The sequence below is a fragment of the Ctenopharyngodon idella genome, chromosome 7 (genome assembly GCF_019924925.1).
Source record: "Ctenopharyngodon idella isolate HZGC_01 chromosome 7, HZGC01, whole genome shotgun sequence".
Taxonomy (NCBI): Eukaryota; Metazoa; Chordata; class Actinopteri; order Cypriniformes; family Xenocyprididae; genus Ctenopharyngodon; species Ctenopharyngodon idella.
Window position 1 is genome coordinate 20,024,029 of NC_067226.1, and position 17,900 is coordinate 20,041,928.

The 17,900-nt window shown below is 35.9% G+C and overlaps 1 protein-coding gene across 5 annotated transcripts; it reads left to right on the top strand.

Moving 5' to 3' along the window:
* Window positions 1-513: 513 nt before the first annotated feature.
* On the top strand, window positions 514-17,379 carry gc2 (guanylyl cyclase 2). Of its 5 annotated transcripts, XM_051898957.1 has the most exons (20): window positions 3,650-3,791; window positions 4,124-4,980; window positions 6,558-6,862; window positions 6,943-7,291; window positions 7,384-7,468; window positions 8,502-8,598; window positions 8,690-8,815; window positions 9,598-9,678; window positions 9,826-10,002; window positions 10,296-10,452; window positions 10,549-10,698; window positions 10,861-11,009; window positions 11,860-12,023; window positions 12,183-12,375; window positions 12,543-12,717; window positions 12,804-12,902; window positions 13,706-13,800; window positions 14,634-14,719; window positions 14,801-14,889; window positions 16,138-16,284. In XM_051898957.1, exons 2-19 carry the CDS (start codon window positions 4,227-4,229, stop codon window positions 14,886-14,888), a joined length of 3,330 nt encoding a protein of 1,109 aa, XP_051754917.1. In that variant the 5' UTR covers window positions 3,650-3,791; window positions 4,124-4,226; the 3' UTR covers window position 14,889; window positions 16,138-16,284. The 5 variants fall into 5 exon arrangements, with proteins under 5 accessions (XP_051754913.1, XP_051754917.1, XP_051754916.1 ...); XM_051898953.1 differs by lacking the exon at window positions 3,650-3,791 and adding an exon at window positions 514-634 and having other exon boundaries at window positions 10,296-10,698; XM_051898956.1 differs by lacking the exon at window positions 14,801-14,889 and having other exon boundaries at window positions 16,138-17,379.
* The last annotated feature ends 521 nt before the right edge of the window (window positions 17,380-17,900 follow it).

A 17,900-nucleotide genomic window follows, 5' to 3' on the forward strand; every position in this document is an offset into this window, starting at 1 on the left:
TATACAGTAAATGTAGGCTACTGTACATTTATATAAACACACACACACAAAGGAACAGAACTGGATCACTGAGCAATGTTTTAGAGTTGTCTGCTGGTTAGCTGGTTACTACAACAAAAAAGATTCATGGCATATCATTGAACTCCATCTGTTTTACTTCTAAACTAAATGTGGCATTGAAGTATTATAAAAGCCCCATCATAACTATTTTAGAATCTAGTCTGGAATGATTTAGAGAGTTTCCATTCCTTATTAATCAGTGGTTAAAAAAAAAGTTATATTGGTTTTATTTGCTATTCTGGAAGGCATGCAGATCTAAGAATAGTCCAAAACAAAATATCTTGAGTTTTAACTATGTAGATCTAAATGCCACATCAGACCTGCAACTTCTCTAGTCTGTCACCAGAGGTCATCCTTTCCACAATATAATTAATCATTGTCATCATGACTGGCTCTGATGAGGGAAGGTTTGGATGGCAACGAGGAAATGTTGTGAGGCACTAAGATCTGCCACACCACAGCAGTCTTTCCATGTTCCACAGCACTACTTTTGACACGAGTGTGACATTTCTCGTTGCCTTTCCCCTCTTGAAATGTCCTCTGGATGACCACAGTAATGCCAGGTCATGTCAGGGTGAGTGAATTATGAGAATTATGGATGGGAACAAAATCTGTTTTGATTGTGAGCACATAAAACAGAGAAAATGGCATATGGAAAGTTTTTAAGACAAGACTTTACTAAAACATTCTGATTGATCCAGGATTTCATTTCGGTCACTCATTGCATAAGAAAGCAATTATCTGGATAGGGAAAGTATTTGTTTAGGATTGCAGGGAGGACGCAGTGAGAGACTAAGGACAGATGGAGCAGATAATGAAAGTGACCCGCAAAGTACAGTGTCACTTTTGTTCCTAAAACTTAGCAAACTTTACCAAAATTAAATGTCTGAAAAAACGATAATAGAGCAAGCTAATCTCACAGAGCTCCAGGCCACAATATCCGCCAGGCAGATAAAACGGTTGGGAAAATATACTCATTGGATTCTACTGCCCCCTATAGTATGTGTGGGTACTGCAGTTATCTTCTTCTGTCTCCTTTCCCGGATTAAAATGCAGAACTTTGGAGTTCCCACCATTACACCTGAAAAAAATGAAGCTATATTGCATTTTTCTAAATCTATCCTATTCATTATACCAACTCTTTGTGTAAAAATAATATGTATTTTAGCAACAATTACCAGCAACTGCTATATTTGGAAGAGTATGAATAACATTACAATGTGTCCATCACACAGGCTGAAAATTGGATTGATATAATCTTCAGGTCATTCACTGAGGTCAGCAGTGGCATGGTGCGCAGCAGAAGAGAAGATTATAACTGTAACTCAGTTCTGGATAGGCCGTGATCGTACTTGCTGCTCATATTTGGATTTATTTCATAGCAGATTTGCAAATAACAAGAAATAGTTGGTACATTGGTTTTTGCACATGGTTATAGTGTTTCCATGGAGAGGACTTGCATAGATGAAGACAACAAGTTATGGAAATGAGCAATCAGACATCACTTTGCCAGTTAGAGTAGGTAAGTCAAATCCAGTGGTTAGGTAATTAGTTTAGTATCACTAATTGGTAAAGCTAGACTGTGGTTTTTAAGACTGACATTGAGAGTCGTAACACTGAATATGAGTCGTACATATAAGTTTAAAAAGTGTTGTAAATATAGATAATGCATATAGTTGGTTGTTTGTACTACTGTCAGCCTATTCACTTTTTCACAATTAAATTGGTTTACTTGTTCATTTCTGTATTTCAGCTGTGATGGTCACAGTAAACTCAAGTAGCAGCACAGACATATTTGGATAATCAGGTTTAAAGTCCCGTAAGTTTCATATGGACTGCTAGGACATACAGTAATGGTTGTTCTGCAGAATTTTTGGGTGTACATGACCATAGTATAAATGCATGAAATGTTTTATTTTAATAATGCTGAGATGACCAGCCTAAGCATTACTGAATTATACTGTACCCTTAACAGGATTTCAGCAATCCTCTCACTCCCAATCCTTCACCATTAATAATAACCAGCACAAATGTAAAGATTTAATCTAATGCACTTTCTTCATTAAAGGCACAATATGTAAGATTTTTGGATTTAAATATCCAAAAACCACTAGGACAGCGTTATATATTTTGTTGACTTGTGTACTTACATTATCCTAGATGTTTCCAAGAATGTTTAAATCCAGAGAAATAAGCTATTTTAACCAGGACACGAACCGTGTCCGTGCGTCGCCTATCAGTGACGTCATACCTGTGTTACCCTCGATTTCTGGTTTTATTTTGTAGAAACCATGGAAACACCAAAGACGCTTTAATATATTACATGTTTTATTAGACAAGGGAACAACTGTTTGGTTACATTTATAGACAGAAAACTAATTATTGTTATATAGCTCAACATGTTTAGTCTTATTGTTTGAATCTCACTTTCTTTTCTTTTTTTTATGGGACCACATGTTTTTTATCATGCCTCAGAGAAAAACACTATTTTGTCAAGTAGCTAACAAAGCATAATCAGATGCAGCTTTATTTTAGTAACAGTAATACAGCATTTTCTCCGTCATACAACGTTTTAACATTAATTGCATGCCATTTATCAACACAAGCCATCCAGCATTTATTAATATATTCTAATATCGATCTAGCTTACTGCAGTGTGCAACAAGTGTCTCATAGCAGCTGCCGAGCAAACACTCAGAGTAACGTTATAACATCATTTTCAACACACTTAAAGGATTAGTCCACTTTAAAATAAAAATTTCCTGATAATTTACTCACCCCCATGTCATCCAAGATGTCCATGTCCTTCTTTCTTCAGTCGAAAAGAAATTAAGGTTTTTGAATAAAACATTCCAGGATTATTCTCCTTATAGTGGACTTCAATGGTCTCCAAACGGTTGAAGGTCAAAATTACAGTTTCAGTGCAGCTTCAAAGGGCTTTACATGATCCCAGATGAGGAATAAGGGTCTTATCTAGTGAAACGATCGGTCATTTTCTAAAAAAAAAATCAAATGATCGCATCACAAGTGCTTCCACCAGAGAGCGATTCCGTATTCTTCAAAAAGCTTACGCTGAATGTTCTACGCCTTCCTTATTCATCTTATGGAATGAACGCGGCGCCAGTTACATTTTTTCCGTAAGTTGAATAGGGAAGGTGTAGGACATTCAGCGTAAGCTTTTTGAAGAATATGGAATCGCGCTCTGGTGGAAGCACTTGTGATGCGATCATTTGTGCCTTTAAAGCATATACATTTTGATTTTTTTTTTAGAAAATGACTGATTGTTTCGCTGGATAAGACCCTTATTCCTTGTCTGGTATCGTTTAAAGCCCTTTGAAGCTGCACTGAAACTGTAATTTTGACCTTCAACCGTTTGGAGACCATTGAAGTCCACTATAAGGAGAATAATCCTGGAATGTTTTCATTAAAAACCTTAATTTCTTTTCAACTGAAGAAAGAAGGACATGGACATCTTGGATGACATGGGGGTGAGTAAATTATCAGGAAATTTTTATTTGAAAATGAACTATTCCTTTAAATGTATCTAATATGATAAAACAGCGCTGCGTTACCCCACATACGCTTGACTGGAAGAAACGGAAGCGGCGATCGTGGCATAATAAAAGTTCTGCCGCTCGCGAGGTGTGTGTTGCGCTTGTCTCTCATTAGCAATCGCTCCAGTGGCTTCATTCAGCTCCCATAGCACTCGTCCTTCTCTGCTTCATACTACAGTAATGTTAATAATCTCATCCATGAACATGATTTCTGCCCGAGTCCCGTGAGATTTTTTCCCCTGGCTGTGAGGTGTTGACGACAACTTCCAAGATTCCGCGCTCAATCTCGGCGTCGTCAAGCTACGGCTTTGTTTCGAATAGGCGACCGCTAGCGGCGAAAAATTTACATTGTGTGCCTTTAATGTATTCTTAATGTGCCTTTAATGTATTTTTGCTAATTACTGCATATAATGCTAACATATAATGCAACTGATCTCTTTTTTTGCAAATGCATAAATATCAATTCTATCAGTTTCCATATCTTTACATATAAACGTTTCTTTTTTTAGTTTGCTGATGGAATGATTGACTTAAGGGCATCTCTCATGTGACAGTGAAGGAGCTCCACTGTGTGCCAACCCACCATCTGCGTGGCTGACCAGTTACCTTGCAATGCAACGGCCATCCAGTGCCTTTAACAGCTTACTTCCAGGGTTGGCCACCAGAGGACTCCAGACCCCTGACCAAAGCACCCATTTCTCTAATGGTCATAAACATACCTATTTATGTTTCTGGCTACTGTGGTTCACTGTTAGCCTTCTGTGCCTCTTCCCTGCCACCACTGCTGCCACTGTTAGGGTTGGGGTGGTGGGGCCTTGGTCATGTGACCCCCTCTTCACTAAAGCCCAGCCCGGCGTGGCTGCGCAGTTAGCTGTGGAGCACATCAACAAGGACCCTTTCCTCTCACAGGGCATCACGTTCGATTATGTCATCTTGGAGGAGGACTGTGAGACATCTCAGTCTTTTGCCCGTTTTCTTGGTTACTATAAACGGGCATCTGGGTTTATTGGTCCAGTTAACCCAGGCTACTGTGAAGCTGCCTCTCTTTTAGGAAAGAGTTGGAATAAGGCAGTGTTTTCCTGGTCTTGTATTGGAAATGAGCTGGATGATGCCCGCAGTCACCCTACATTCGCCCGAACCATGCCCCTCCCCTCCCTTGTGCTGCTGAGCTTCATGCGTCACTTTAGTTGGGCACATGTTGGCATCATTTCATCAGCTGAGGATGTGTGGGTGGAGGCAGGTATAAGGCTGGCCAATGCCCTGCGGGGTCATGGAATGCCTGTTGGCATTGTGGCATCCGTTCGTAATGACCACACCAGCGTGCGCAATACCCTGGCCAAGGTCAAGAAAGTGGCGGATCTTCGTTGTGAGTTTAAAACACTGCTATTATCAGATGATATGATGTACTGATAATTATTCTGCTCTCATGTTAAACTGTAACATTTACAATTGTTTTGGACATAAAAGTTCCATGTTATTTCATAATTTACTCTCCATATGAGTTTACTTCAAATAATTGCTTTGATACTTATACTTATCAGTATTTACATTACTTTTCAAAAGTTTGAAGTCGGTTAGATTTTTTTAATGTTTTTGAAACTTATGCTCACCAAGGCTGCATTTATTTTATCAGAAATACATTAAAAACAGTAATATTGCGAAATATTGCAATAAAAAAGTTTTCTATTTTAATATACTGTATTTTAAATACAGTTTTAAATTCTTTAGTGTCACATGATCCTTCAGAAATCATTCTAATATGCTGATTTACTGCTCAAGAATCATTTCTTATTATTATGAATGTTGAAAACAGTTGTGCTGCTTAATATTTTTGTGAAACCCTTGATACTTTTTTTTGTCATTATTCTTTGATGAATAGAAAGTTCAAAAGAATAGCATTTTATACAAAGTTTGAAACAGAAATGTGTAACATTATAAATGTCTATACTGTCACTTTAAAAAAAAATCAATTTAATGTGTCTTTGCTCAATAAAAATATTAATTTCTTTCAATAAATAAATAAATAATTTTACTGACTCCAAACTTTTGAATGGTAGTGTAAAGTGAGGTCCAAATGTCTAAGACCACTTGTGAAATGCTTCTATTTGTTTAATAATTAAATTAATAAAACCATCACTACAAATTATTTTAATTTGAATTATACAATTATAGATTATAATTAAAATAATATATATATATATATATATATATATATGTGTGTGTGTATGTATAATTTTTTGTCAGCAGTTTTACTGAAAATGAGTTAACATGACAAATGTGACCCTGGACCACAAAACAAGTAATTTTTTTGAAATTGAGATTTATACATCACTATACAGCTGAATAAATAAGCATTCCATTAATGTATGTTTTTTTAGAAATAGGATAGGACAATATTTGGCTGAGATACAACTGTTTGAAAATATGGACTATTAAATATCAAAATATTGAGAAAATTGCCTTTAAAGTTGTCCAAATGAAGTCCTTAGCAACGCACATTACTTTACGAAAATAAATTTTTGATATATTTAGGGTAGGAAATTTACAAAATATCATCATGGAACATGATCTTTACTTAATATCCTAATGATTTTTGGCATAAAAGAAAAATCGATAATTTTGACCCATACAATATACCCGTGCGACTTATGACTGGTTTTGGGGTCCAGGGTCACAAATTTGCTTTTGTTTTGATTAGCAGCACTACCCTAAAAACAGTTTATCTAAAATATGAATTTTTCATAAAAAATTATGATTTAATAAAAAAAACAGATATTCAGTGTCATCTCAGACAGGTGGATCCCACTGTATTTAATATAATGATGTAAATTAATGTACAATAAGATGTTACAAATGATTGCCTGTTTTCCACTGTGTGATTTGCTCATTTGTCTCTGTGCTTTCTACCTGTCCTCTCTTCTTCTCAATGCCTTTGTTTTTCAGTGGTCATCCTCGTTATGCACTCGGTGTTGATTGGTGGAGGAGCCCAGAAGACGCTATTGGAGACAGCACATGACATGCGGATGACAGACGGCTCGTTGGTGTTTATTTCTTATGATACTCTCTTTTACAGTCTGCCCTACCATCACATTACCCAGCCAGCCCTGCGCTACAACAGCAAGCTGCTACGAGCCTATGATGCCGTGCTCACCATCACTATTGAGTCTCCACAGGAACAGTCTTTCTACCAAGCTTTTGAAAAGGCCCAGGAGCAAGGAGAGCTGCCCAGGCACCTTAAACCACAGCAGGTACAAAGATGGTTTACACTGGGCATTAAATGGTTTCAAAAGTACGCTAATAACTAATGTAAAACCTTCACATTCTACAGGTGTCCCCATTGTTTGGCACCATCTACTCCTCCATCGTGTTCATGGCTCATGCTGTGCAAAGTGTCAGGGCTTCAGGTCAATGGATGTCTGGGGGGAACATTGCCCAAAATGCCCGAAATCTGCTATTCAAAGGTGTTAGCCTACAAGCAAACTCTTCTGACTTTGGCGTGCTGTACTATGTGGTGCTGGACACAGATGGCTTTTCTTGGGAGTTGCAACCTACACATCGTATAGAGATGCAGACAGATATGGTGCACTTTCTGGGTCGGTCGATTCATTTTCCCCATGCAGGGCCACCGAAAACTGATTCCAGCTGCTGGTTTACACGTGGGATCATCTGCAGTGGAGGTGAGTGTGTATGTAAATTATACTGTGGTGTTCGCTCACATTGACATGCATGCATTTTATGTCATATGTAACAATCACCCTCTGTGTTACAGGTGTAAACATTTTCAGTATAGCTTTAATCTTCCTGTCTGGTTTTCTGTTCGTCTTCTTCGTGATTGGCTGTTCTTACTGCATCAGGTATTCATCAACAAATTATAACCTAAATTTATCCTAAAGGGTTAGTTCACCCAAAAAATGAAATTTCTGTCATTAATTACTCACCCTCATGTCGTTCCAAATGCGTAAGACCTTCGTTCATCTTCGGAACACAAATATTTTTAATGAAAACTTAGAGGTTTTTTATCTCCCATTGAAAGCAACAGAAGTACCACATTCAAGGTCCAGAAAAATAGTAAAGACATTGTTAAAATGTTCAGTGTGACTACAGTGGTTCAACCTTAATGTTATGAAGTGACGAGAATACCTTTTGTGCACAAAAACAATGTACGTTGTGTCTTCAATGTAAACTGCGTAGAAAAATTAGAGGATTGAGAGGAAATTGTTGAATAAAGTCGTTTTAAAAGTCATAAGGTCAGTTTTGTTTTGTTTTTGCGCACAAAAAGTATTCTCATCACTTTATAACATTAAGGTTGAACCACTGTAGTCACGTTGACTATTTTAATGATGTCTTTACTACTTTTCTGGACCTTGAATGTGGTAATTTCATTGTTTTCTATGGGAGATAAAAAAACCTCTCGGATTTCATCAGAAATATCGGTAACACTTTACAATAAGGTTCATTAGTTTACATTAGTTAACTACATTAGTTAACATGAACTAATAATGAACTGCACTTCTACAGCATTTATTACTCTAATAAAATCTTGTTAACATTAGTTAATGCACTGTGAACTAAAATGAACAAACAATGAACAACTGTATTTTCATAAACTAACGTTAACAAAGATTAGTAAACACAGTAACAAATGTATTGCTCATGGTTAGTTCATGTTAGTTAATACATTAACTAATGTTTAACTAATGAACCTAATTGTAAAGTGTTACCGAAATATCTTCATTTGTGTTCCGAAGATGAACGAAGGTCTTATGGGTGTGGAACGAAAAAAAAATCATTTTTGGGTGAACTAGCCCTTCAAAGTTTAAATGTTTTTCAGAGTGTGTAGACTATAACAGGACATTTCTTTACAATATTTCTGAACTTTTTGTATAGGCGTAAAATTAATAAAATCCGACTGGTGCGGGGAGCCAACAAGATTTTACTGACTTTAAATGACGTCACTTTCATCAACCCCTCCCTGAGCAATAAGGTCAGTAACACGCACACACACACATATATGTGCACACAAACAAACAAACATTAACATACGCTAATAATTAATACTTTTATCCAAAAAACAGAAGCTCAGTTTGGATGACAGCAAGGCCAGCGACACGAGAATGAGCATTTCAGAGCGAAGCCTCAAGTCTCCGTTCTCTAGCCAATCGCCAGCCACCTACGAAAATTCAAATGTTGTCATTTTTGAGGTAAAAGAGCAACTAAGTTATCCAAAATGGCTGATTTTACTTCTTACTTTAAAATGAGTTTAAAATAGAGTGTTGTTTTAACATTCACAACTGAAATATCCCTTCCAAAACCACTCAGACCATTTATGAAAACAAAGCTGCAAATATGAGTCAACATCATTAAAAAGTGCCATAGTTACAATCAATGTTGTAACCATTAGCCATGACAGATTTTTTAAAATTATTTTTTAAAAGAAATTAATACTTTTTTTCAGACAGGATGCATTCAATTATTCAAAAGTGACAGTAAATATATTTACATTGTTACAAAACATTGATAATAATAATATTAGTAAATGTTTCTCGAGCAGCAAATCAGCATATTAAAATGATTTCTGAAGGATCAAGACTGGAGTAATGATGCTGAAAATTCAGTTTTACCATCACAGGAATAAATTACATTTTAGAATATATAAAAATAGTAATTTTAAATTGTAATAATATTTCACAATGTTACAGTTTTACTGTATTTTGACATTAAAAAATTTTACCGACCCCAAAATTTTGAACAGTATTGCACATGGAGATTAGTCAGTCACAAACAATAGAGGTCATTTACATATAGAAATCTTAAAAATCTTAGAAATAGTAAAATATCAAAGCATTTTTTTTCTAAGGGCCAGAGGAATGGTGTAAAACTGGATTATGACTGTTTAAGTAAACTTCATAGAAAAAAATTGTGAAACACTAGTCTTCTTTAATGTATACTACTTTGAACATTTACAATGTTTCTCATTTGGCAGGGTGATTGGGCATGGCTGAAACGACTTCCGTACGGAAACTTCCGGAGCATCACTCCTAATACCAGCGATGTTTTTGAACTGGTTGGTTTTTCCACTGATTTTACATTGTAAAACTTTAGGTGTAGTGCTCATTCTGTTTGTAGAACCACATTCTGTGTTCTCTCTGTTATTGATTATTTCCTTCATTTCATCATACAAATAATCATACAAGTGTTCTTTGTACTCCAGATGAAAGATATGAGGCACGAGAACGTTAACCCCTTTCTAGGCTTCTTCCACGACTGCGGAGTCTTCGCCATAGTAACAGAGTACTGTTCGCGTGGCAGCTTGGAAGATCTGTTGTTCAATGACGACGTCAAACTGGACTGGATGTTCAAGTCCTCTCTCATTCTGGACCTCATCAAGGTACTCTTACTAACAATGTGATTAGTTGAATTTAAAATTACATTTGCCTTATAAAATGTATATCAACATTGAAATAAAGCAAGCACACATTGATAATGTCTTCTGAATTTATACCCAAATCATATGTCACAAAAAAAAAAAACAAGAAATTATAATATTAATTTTAAATGTAATTATTGGTCATTAAAAAAATAGTTCTTATATTAGTACTCTAGTGTGTACTTTATTGTTACATAAATGCATTTGCAGTTACATCACATGTATGCTTGTGTGTGTTTATGACTGGCATACAGGGTATGAAATACCTTCACCATAGGAACATTTGTCATGGAAGGCTTAAATCCAGGAACTGTGTGGTTGATGGGCGTTTTGTGCTCAAAATCACAGACTATGGCTACAATGAGGTGTTGGAATCTCAAAGGTTTCCTTATGTTGAACCGCCAGCTGAAGGTAAGGTTTATTGTGAGCCTTTTCTTATTGTTTCTATGCATTTCCATAATCTTTTCTCCTACAAAGCATGTCAATGTATTTTTTTAACCCCAATAGACCTGCTGTGGACCGCCCCTGAGATACTGAGAGGGTCCTACCCTGGTTTGCATGGCACTCACCCTGGTGATGTGTACAGTTTCTCAATCATCATGCAAGAGGTGGTTATGAGAGGGCCTCCGTTCTGTATGATGGAGCAGTCTTTTGATGGTAAAGTCACATGACCCCACCATCTATACCAGGGCTGTGACACAGACACACAAATATGATGATCCCCTTGCAAAGGCCCCCTTCCTTAAATATAAAATTGATTGTTTTTTTGCAAAAGTGTATTTTATAAAGTGTAAGCTTTAATATATCTGGATCATACAGAAATTGTCAAGAAGGTCCGGAAGCCTCCTCCAATGTGCCGGCCCATTGTGTCTCCGGACCACGCACCAATGGAGTGTATCCAGCTTATGAAGCATTGCTGGAATGAACAGCCAGAGAAAAGACCCACATTTGAAGAAATCTTTGACCAGGTGAACATCAGTAACATAAAGTCACCATAAAGTCACATGACGTTATTCATATTCTCTCATAGAAATCAGTAATACTGTTAAAAAAAAATCTAGCTGGTTGCTGGACATTCAAAACAAAAAATTCTGTGACAGTACTTCCAGTATGAACTTATATTTGAATCACATATTTTATTAAATGAAATAATGTCAATATACTAATCTACTTGGCAAAATCTTTTTTTTTTTACCTTAAAATGTACTGATAACCACCATAGTAATACAGGTGTTAAAATAGAAAGCCACATGTTGAATCAGAGTTCATTGTAAATTATCTGTCCATACAATACTCATACAACATCAGGGTAACAGATAACACTGGAAGAAGGCAATAAACATTAACTAAACTATATGAAATGTAACATAAATCACCCTTTAATGTACATTACTGATAACAAAAATGAGAAGAAACATAATTCATTTAAAATGTAATGTCACGCAGGAACTTCTGGGAATGTCCTTTCTACTGTTTTTCACTGAAAAGTTACACTGTAATTCATTGTCAGTATTAAACAGTAAGATTACATAAAGTGCAATGTTAAACCATTTACTGTTTTTATATGGAAAGATAACTTCCAATTAATCATTCAACAGGTTTTAAAGTATTTTTCTGTAAAATTACAAACATTTTTACAGAGCAGTTAAAGTTGTAAGGCTGAAATTACAGCAGAGATTACTGACATTCGTATGTCCCTGAATAACCAAGCAATGGAGACAAATAGCAAAATGCTTTGGTAAGCTGTTGGGATCACTTTAGAGCTCAGTATTCTTATATACTCTGCCTTTCTTTGTGTCTCCCTTATTCTCTTTACAGTTCAAGAATGTTAATAAAGGGAAAAAGACCAACATCATAGACTCAATGTTGCGAATGTTGGAGCAATATTCCTCCAACCTGGAGGAGTTGATCAGGGAAAGGACAGAGGAGCTGGAAATAGAGAAACAAAAGACTGAGAAACTCCTCACACAAATGTTGCCCCCGTAAGCAACTGATACACAGTCACAGTAATGACTTTACCATCACATTAAGAAATAAGTAGAGAAATAAACATGGAACCACTTTCATTCACTTGTATACCGTAAGTAAACTTGTGCTTAGTTTTAAAGTGTCTTTTCTTTTTGTTACCTAATCCTCTGTAGGTCAGTGGCAGAGGCTCTGAAGCTGGGCACTACAGTTGAACCAGAGTATTTTGACAGTGTCAGTCTCTATTTCAGTGATATCGTTGGCTTCACGACAATCTCAGCCAACAGTGAACCCATTGAGGTGGTTGACCTCCTCAATGACCTTTACACAACATTTGATGCCGTAATCGGCAATCACGACGTCTATAAGGTAACAGTAGAAAAATTTAACATTTAGTAAATTGCTTTTTTTTTGTAAAATGCGTTTGCTTCCACAGAGATTTCCTTTGTTTTGTTGTAACTGTGTAAAAGTGTTGTCATAAATACCGTGATCTTTCAGTTTACTAATGAATGTGTCTCTGTCTCCATTGCATGCAGGTGGAGACCATCGGTGATGCTTACATGGTGGCATCAGGTGTGCCCATGCCCAATGGAAACCGACATGCAGCCGAGATTGCAAACATGGCCCTGGACATCCTGAGTGCTGTTGGTAGTTTCAAAATGAGGCATATGCCTGATGTTCCGGTCCGCATCCGAATAGGACTTCACTCAGGTCAGGCTGATCCATGCCATTTGGTTTAAGATTAAATGTAATAAATGTAGACAGTTTCATTTACGTTATGTATGCTTTCTCTTTAGGTCCCTGTGTGGCCGGCGTAGTGGGTTTGACCATGCCGCGGTACTGTCTGTTCGGGGACACGGTTACCACTGCTTCTAGAATGGAGTCTACAGGATTGCGTAAGAATGTGACACTTAATTTCACCATAAACAATTCTGCTTCTGTATTTCAAAAATCTATATATATATATATATATATATATATATATATATATATATAAAGATATGTCTCATTAAACATTTTAACAGTGATTAAAATGATTAACATCTGTATAATCAATGAAATTCAGTGACTGTCATCAATTGTATAATTTGCTTTGCCTGGCAAGGAAATTGTTCTTAAATTGCTCATTTAAAAATCTCATTTAAAAATTTCGTTCATCTTTGGAACACAAATTAAGATATTTTACATGAAATCCGAGGGTTTCTGAACCACACATAGGCAGCAACGTCATTACACCTTTTGAGGACTCAGTATTGGCCGGCTCCTGCGTCAGCATCACATGCATGTGTCGTGCTGCTCACGTGTACAGCGTCGGTCAATACTGAGCTGGCATTCGAATATAAACAAGGAAGCGCTGCACAGCATTCACTACATCAACTGCATAGGAGACAGACATAGAAGAAATTGTTGAATAAAGTTATTTTTGTTTTGTTTTTGTGCACAAAAAGTATTCTTGTCGCTTCATAACATTAAGTTTGAATGACTGTAGTCACGTGGACTTTTTTAACAAAAAGGTACAATGATGTTGCTGCCTATGTGTGGTTCAGAAACCCTCGGATTTCATCAAAAATATCTTCATTTGTCTTCCGAAGATGAACGAAAAATCTTATAGGTTTGGGACAACGTGAGGGTGAGTAATTAATGAAAGAAATTTCATTTTTGGGTGAACTAACTTTTTAAAATGTGTATGTGTTTGCAGCGTACAGAATCCATGTCCATTCCAGTACAGTGAATATCCTGATGGAGCTGAAATTAGGGTACAAAGTAGAGCTGAGAGCCAGAACAGAACTGAAGGTGAGCTCTGAGTTCATCTGTTGGACAAATCAAAAGATTTCATATCGTTTGTCTCACAATTACTTGTTTATACACTAAAAGTTTGGGGTCAGTTTTTTTTAAGAAATTAATATTTTTATTTAGCAAGGACTAATTAAATTGATCAAAGGTGACAGTGAAGACATTTACAGTGTTACAAAAGATTTTAATTTTAAATAAATGCTGTGAACTTTCTATTCATCAAAGAATTCTGGAAAAAAAAAAAAAAAAAAAGATCACAGTTTCCACAAATAAGCTGCACAACTGTTTTCAACATTGATAATAAGGCATTTCTTGAGCACCAAATCAGCATGAATGATTTCTGAAAGATCATGTGACACTGAATACTGGAGTAATGATGCTGAAAATTCAGATTTGCCATCACAGGAATAAAATACATTTAAAAAAATATTCATATAGAAAACAGCTATTTTAAATTGTAATAATATTTCACAATATTACTGTTTTTACTGTGCTTTTAATCAAATAAATGCAGCATTAGTGAGCATAAGAGACATCTTATAAAAACATTTAAATCTTACCAACCCAGAACTTTTGAATGGTAGTGTACAGTATGTTATGGTGCATTATATGCTATAATGGTTCAGTTGTGGTAAAACTGTGTAAATAATGTAGTTGTTGTAGATCAGGCATGAATTAAATGATGCATTTTTTCCAAAATGCAGTAAATATCCTTTATTTTATTGAGTTGTCTTAGTGCCATCCAACAAAGTAGCAAAATAATTCTTGAATGATCAAGTTGATGGGTTTACATCGACAGGTCATCTGATTCAATTTACTTTTGTTCTCCACAGGGCAAGGGTATAGAAGAAACCTACTGGCTCACCGGGAGGGACGGCTTCACCAAACCGCTCCCCGTGCCGCCCATACTAAAGTCAGGGTAAGGGGAGGCCTTTCCACGGCCTGTGTCCTGCAGTCTGTGTGTGTGTCTTCTGTTTATTTTCTCCAATGTATTTTTCAGGCAAATGGCTCATGGCTTGCAGATGGAGGAGATAGCCGCATACAAGAAGCGGAAAGCAGAAGCACAGCTTGCAAAGAAGAAAAACTGAGGTAATGTTATGCATGGAGAATGTATAACATTACTCAATGTGGCACAGGGAGTTGAGGGAGGTGGGGAGGATGAAAGGATGGGGGGTAAAAGGTCATTGTGGGAAGTCGTTGCCAATTTTTCCTATATTGGTTGGGTTTCATTCTCCAACCATACACAAGACTCAGTTCTTCTACTTTCAAGTAATGTTTCTCAGATGATACTACATTATCCTACTGTTTTATCTTTCCACTATTTTTTTTTATTTCTGTTCATTTCTGCAACTGTCATATTTATAAATTTGTACATGAAGTTTTTTTTTTAATGTAAAGTTTACTTTTTATGTAATAGATTTTTACCAAAGTAACCCTTAAATCTAAATGAAGTTGTGTATGTGTGTGATTTGGTGATGTCACAATTTCTGGTAACTTTGTACAGCCTCATAGATATTTTTGGTCTTGAATATTTGTGACTTGCCTAAGATAGTGGTTATTAAAGCTCTCTCCTTTCAGATTGGATGGCACTCCTCAGATATGGATAGCCGGCTTTTTAAAATGGATCGTCGGCTATGTTTGGCATGCTGTTATGTTTCTGTTTGTGTGTTCTGTCATGCTCTGAATGTCTTGTTTGTTCTCAGTGTTTCATGTTTCATGTCTAAATGTTTTGCTTTCCCAAGTGACATAATGTAATTTTTTTGTTGCATTATTGTTAATTGTCAGTTCATGTTAACTAATGTAGATAATTAATGTTAACAAATGAAACCTTGTCAAATTGATATACTTTTTAAGATATATAACAGATATATAACAGTTAAATTAAGTTTATATTAATGTATTCTTAAAGGGATAATTCACCCAAAAATGAAAATTCTGTCATCATTTACTCACCCTCAAGTTGTTCCAAACCTGTATAAATGTCTTTGTTCTGCAGTACACAAAGGAAGATATTTGGAAGAATGTTTGTAACCAAGCAGATCTCGCACCCCTCTGATTACCATAGTATTTTTTTCCTACTATGGTAGTCAATGGGGGGCAAGATCTGCTTGGTTACTGACATTCTTCCAAATATCTTTCTTTGTTTTATACAACTTGAGGGGGAGTAAATGATGCCAGAATTTTCATTTTTGGGTGAACTATCCCTTTAAATATACTTTTCTCTTTCTGTTGTTTTTGGAACCAACTTTTTGACAGAAAGTCAAAAACATGTGCTATCATTTGGTGATATATTAGATACACTAAGGTGTGTTTCTGCTTTGTTTTTCTATGTTACAGAGGTGAATCCAAAGATTTTAAGGTAATGCTTAAGAAGGCGGTGAGGAAGATCTCCACTGTGCGTCAGGTGGCTCAGCTCACCCTATCGGATGAGGGCAATGTCTTGATCCACCATCACTGATGACCTTTAACCTTTGCCTTTTGAACCCACACCTGTACGCAGAAAGAAATGGAAGGTGGAGAAATGGATAACAAGCTAAAAGAGCACCAAAACTTTGTTCTTGCTAGTTTTCAATCTGTTTTTCATTTAAAAGCATCTGATGAAGCAAGCTTGTGTGTACAGTTTACTGAACAGGGACTTCTTTTTGTAATGGTAGAAAGTCAGACTCAAATGGTAGAACATTTGCTTTGAAGAAGCTTTCAATGTATCAAAGCATATTGAACCTACATGGCTGTTCAGCATCTCATAAGATAAACCTTTCCTTTGGAGTCTTGGTGGTTCACCTCACTCATCTTAAACATGTACAGCTGTAGGAAACACAAGACTCATTTCTGTCTGAGGGGCCACATATCTCTATTCTCTACATGAAGAACCTTTATGAAATGAACCAAAGTCTCACAAGGAACTAAATTTACCCTGTGGGAATCCATTACTCAGTGAGAGGGGCGTCAGGTCCGGCTCAAAGACTTAACACATAACAAGTCAATTCACACCATTCACTTGCGGATTATCCCTTTTAGAAAACATGTCTGTGACTGAAGAAAATAGTAAATACAGTATTGAGATAAACTAGAAAAGCCCACATAATTGTGCTACCAGTATTAATATGGTGCATATGGCCCTGTGATGATTTGATTCTAATTTTAGATAGTACAAATGTTCAGTTTTACCAGGGGATAACTACAGTCTTGATTTAAATTATATGATTTTTATGAGGTTTTTTTTTGGAAGAAGTGTTTTCTACATAGATGATCAATTAGCATAATCCATAATAATAGGATAACCATGAAAACCAGGTGACACAGAATATCAAAATATGTATTACAATGCATGAATCCATATTATATTGTGGTGGTTTTAGAAGCAGGATTAGCTTTATACGCTACCGTTAAAAAGTTTCTTGTTGGTGAGATTTTTTTAATGTTTTTGAAATATTATTACAATTTAAAATATCTGATTTCTATTTGAACATATTTTAAAATGTAATTTATTCCTGTGATTGCAACCCTGAATTTTCAAGATCATTACTTCAGTATTCAGTGTCACATGATTTTTCAGAAATCATTCTAATATGCTGATTTGCTGCTCAAGAAACACCTATTATTATCAATGTTGAAACCAGGTGTGATGCATAATATTTTTGTGGAAATATTTTATTTTCACGATTCTTTGATGAATAGAATGTTCAGAAACTGCATTTATTTGGAATGGAATCTCTTTCAAAAAAAATTCTAACCCCAAACTTTTGAACGGTAGTGTATATATTTGTAGACAAATACTATTTTATTTAAAAAAAATAATAATTACTAAAATAAATTCCATATGTACTAAAAAAATAAAAAATAATATCTGAAAATACCGGGTGTCATTTGTTTAAAAAAAAAAAACAGCTCTAGCTATCGATTCTGAATGTGCTAATGTGTATGTGCTGTATTATAATGGCTTGAAATGACTTCGCAGTGACATTGAGGTTAAATATGCAATAGAAATTCCATAGCCCCTATAATATTTAAAGCAGAGAAATACAGTATAACAGTGCCCTCTTGTTATGATGTCAGTAAACGCAGCAGATGGCGACCTACATTATCATGCCCTATGTGGA

What these genes read in the sequence shown, in the direction of transcription:
- gc2 (XM_051898953.1), top strand. Translation starts at nt 4,227, where the DNA reads ATGCAACGGCCATCCAGTGCCTTTAACAGCTTACTTCCAGGGTTGGCC. An exon ending in CCAGCGATGTTTTTGAACTG is followed by an intron (nt 9,679 to 9,825) that starts GTTGGTTTTTCC and finishes TTTGTACTCCAG; the next exon opens with ATGAAAGATATGAGGCACGA. An exon ending in CCGCCCATACTAAAGTCAGG is followed by an intron (nt 14,720 to 14,800) that starts GTAAGGGGAGGC and finishes TGTATTTTTCAG; the next exon opens with GCAAATGGCTCATGGCTTGC.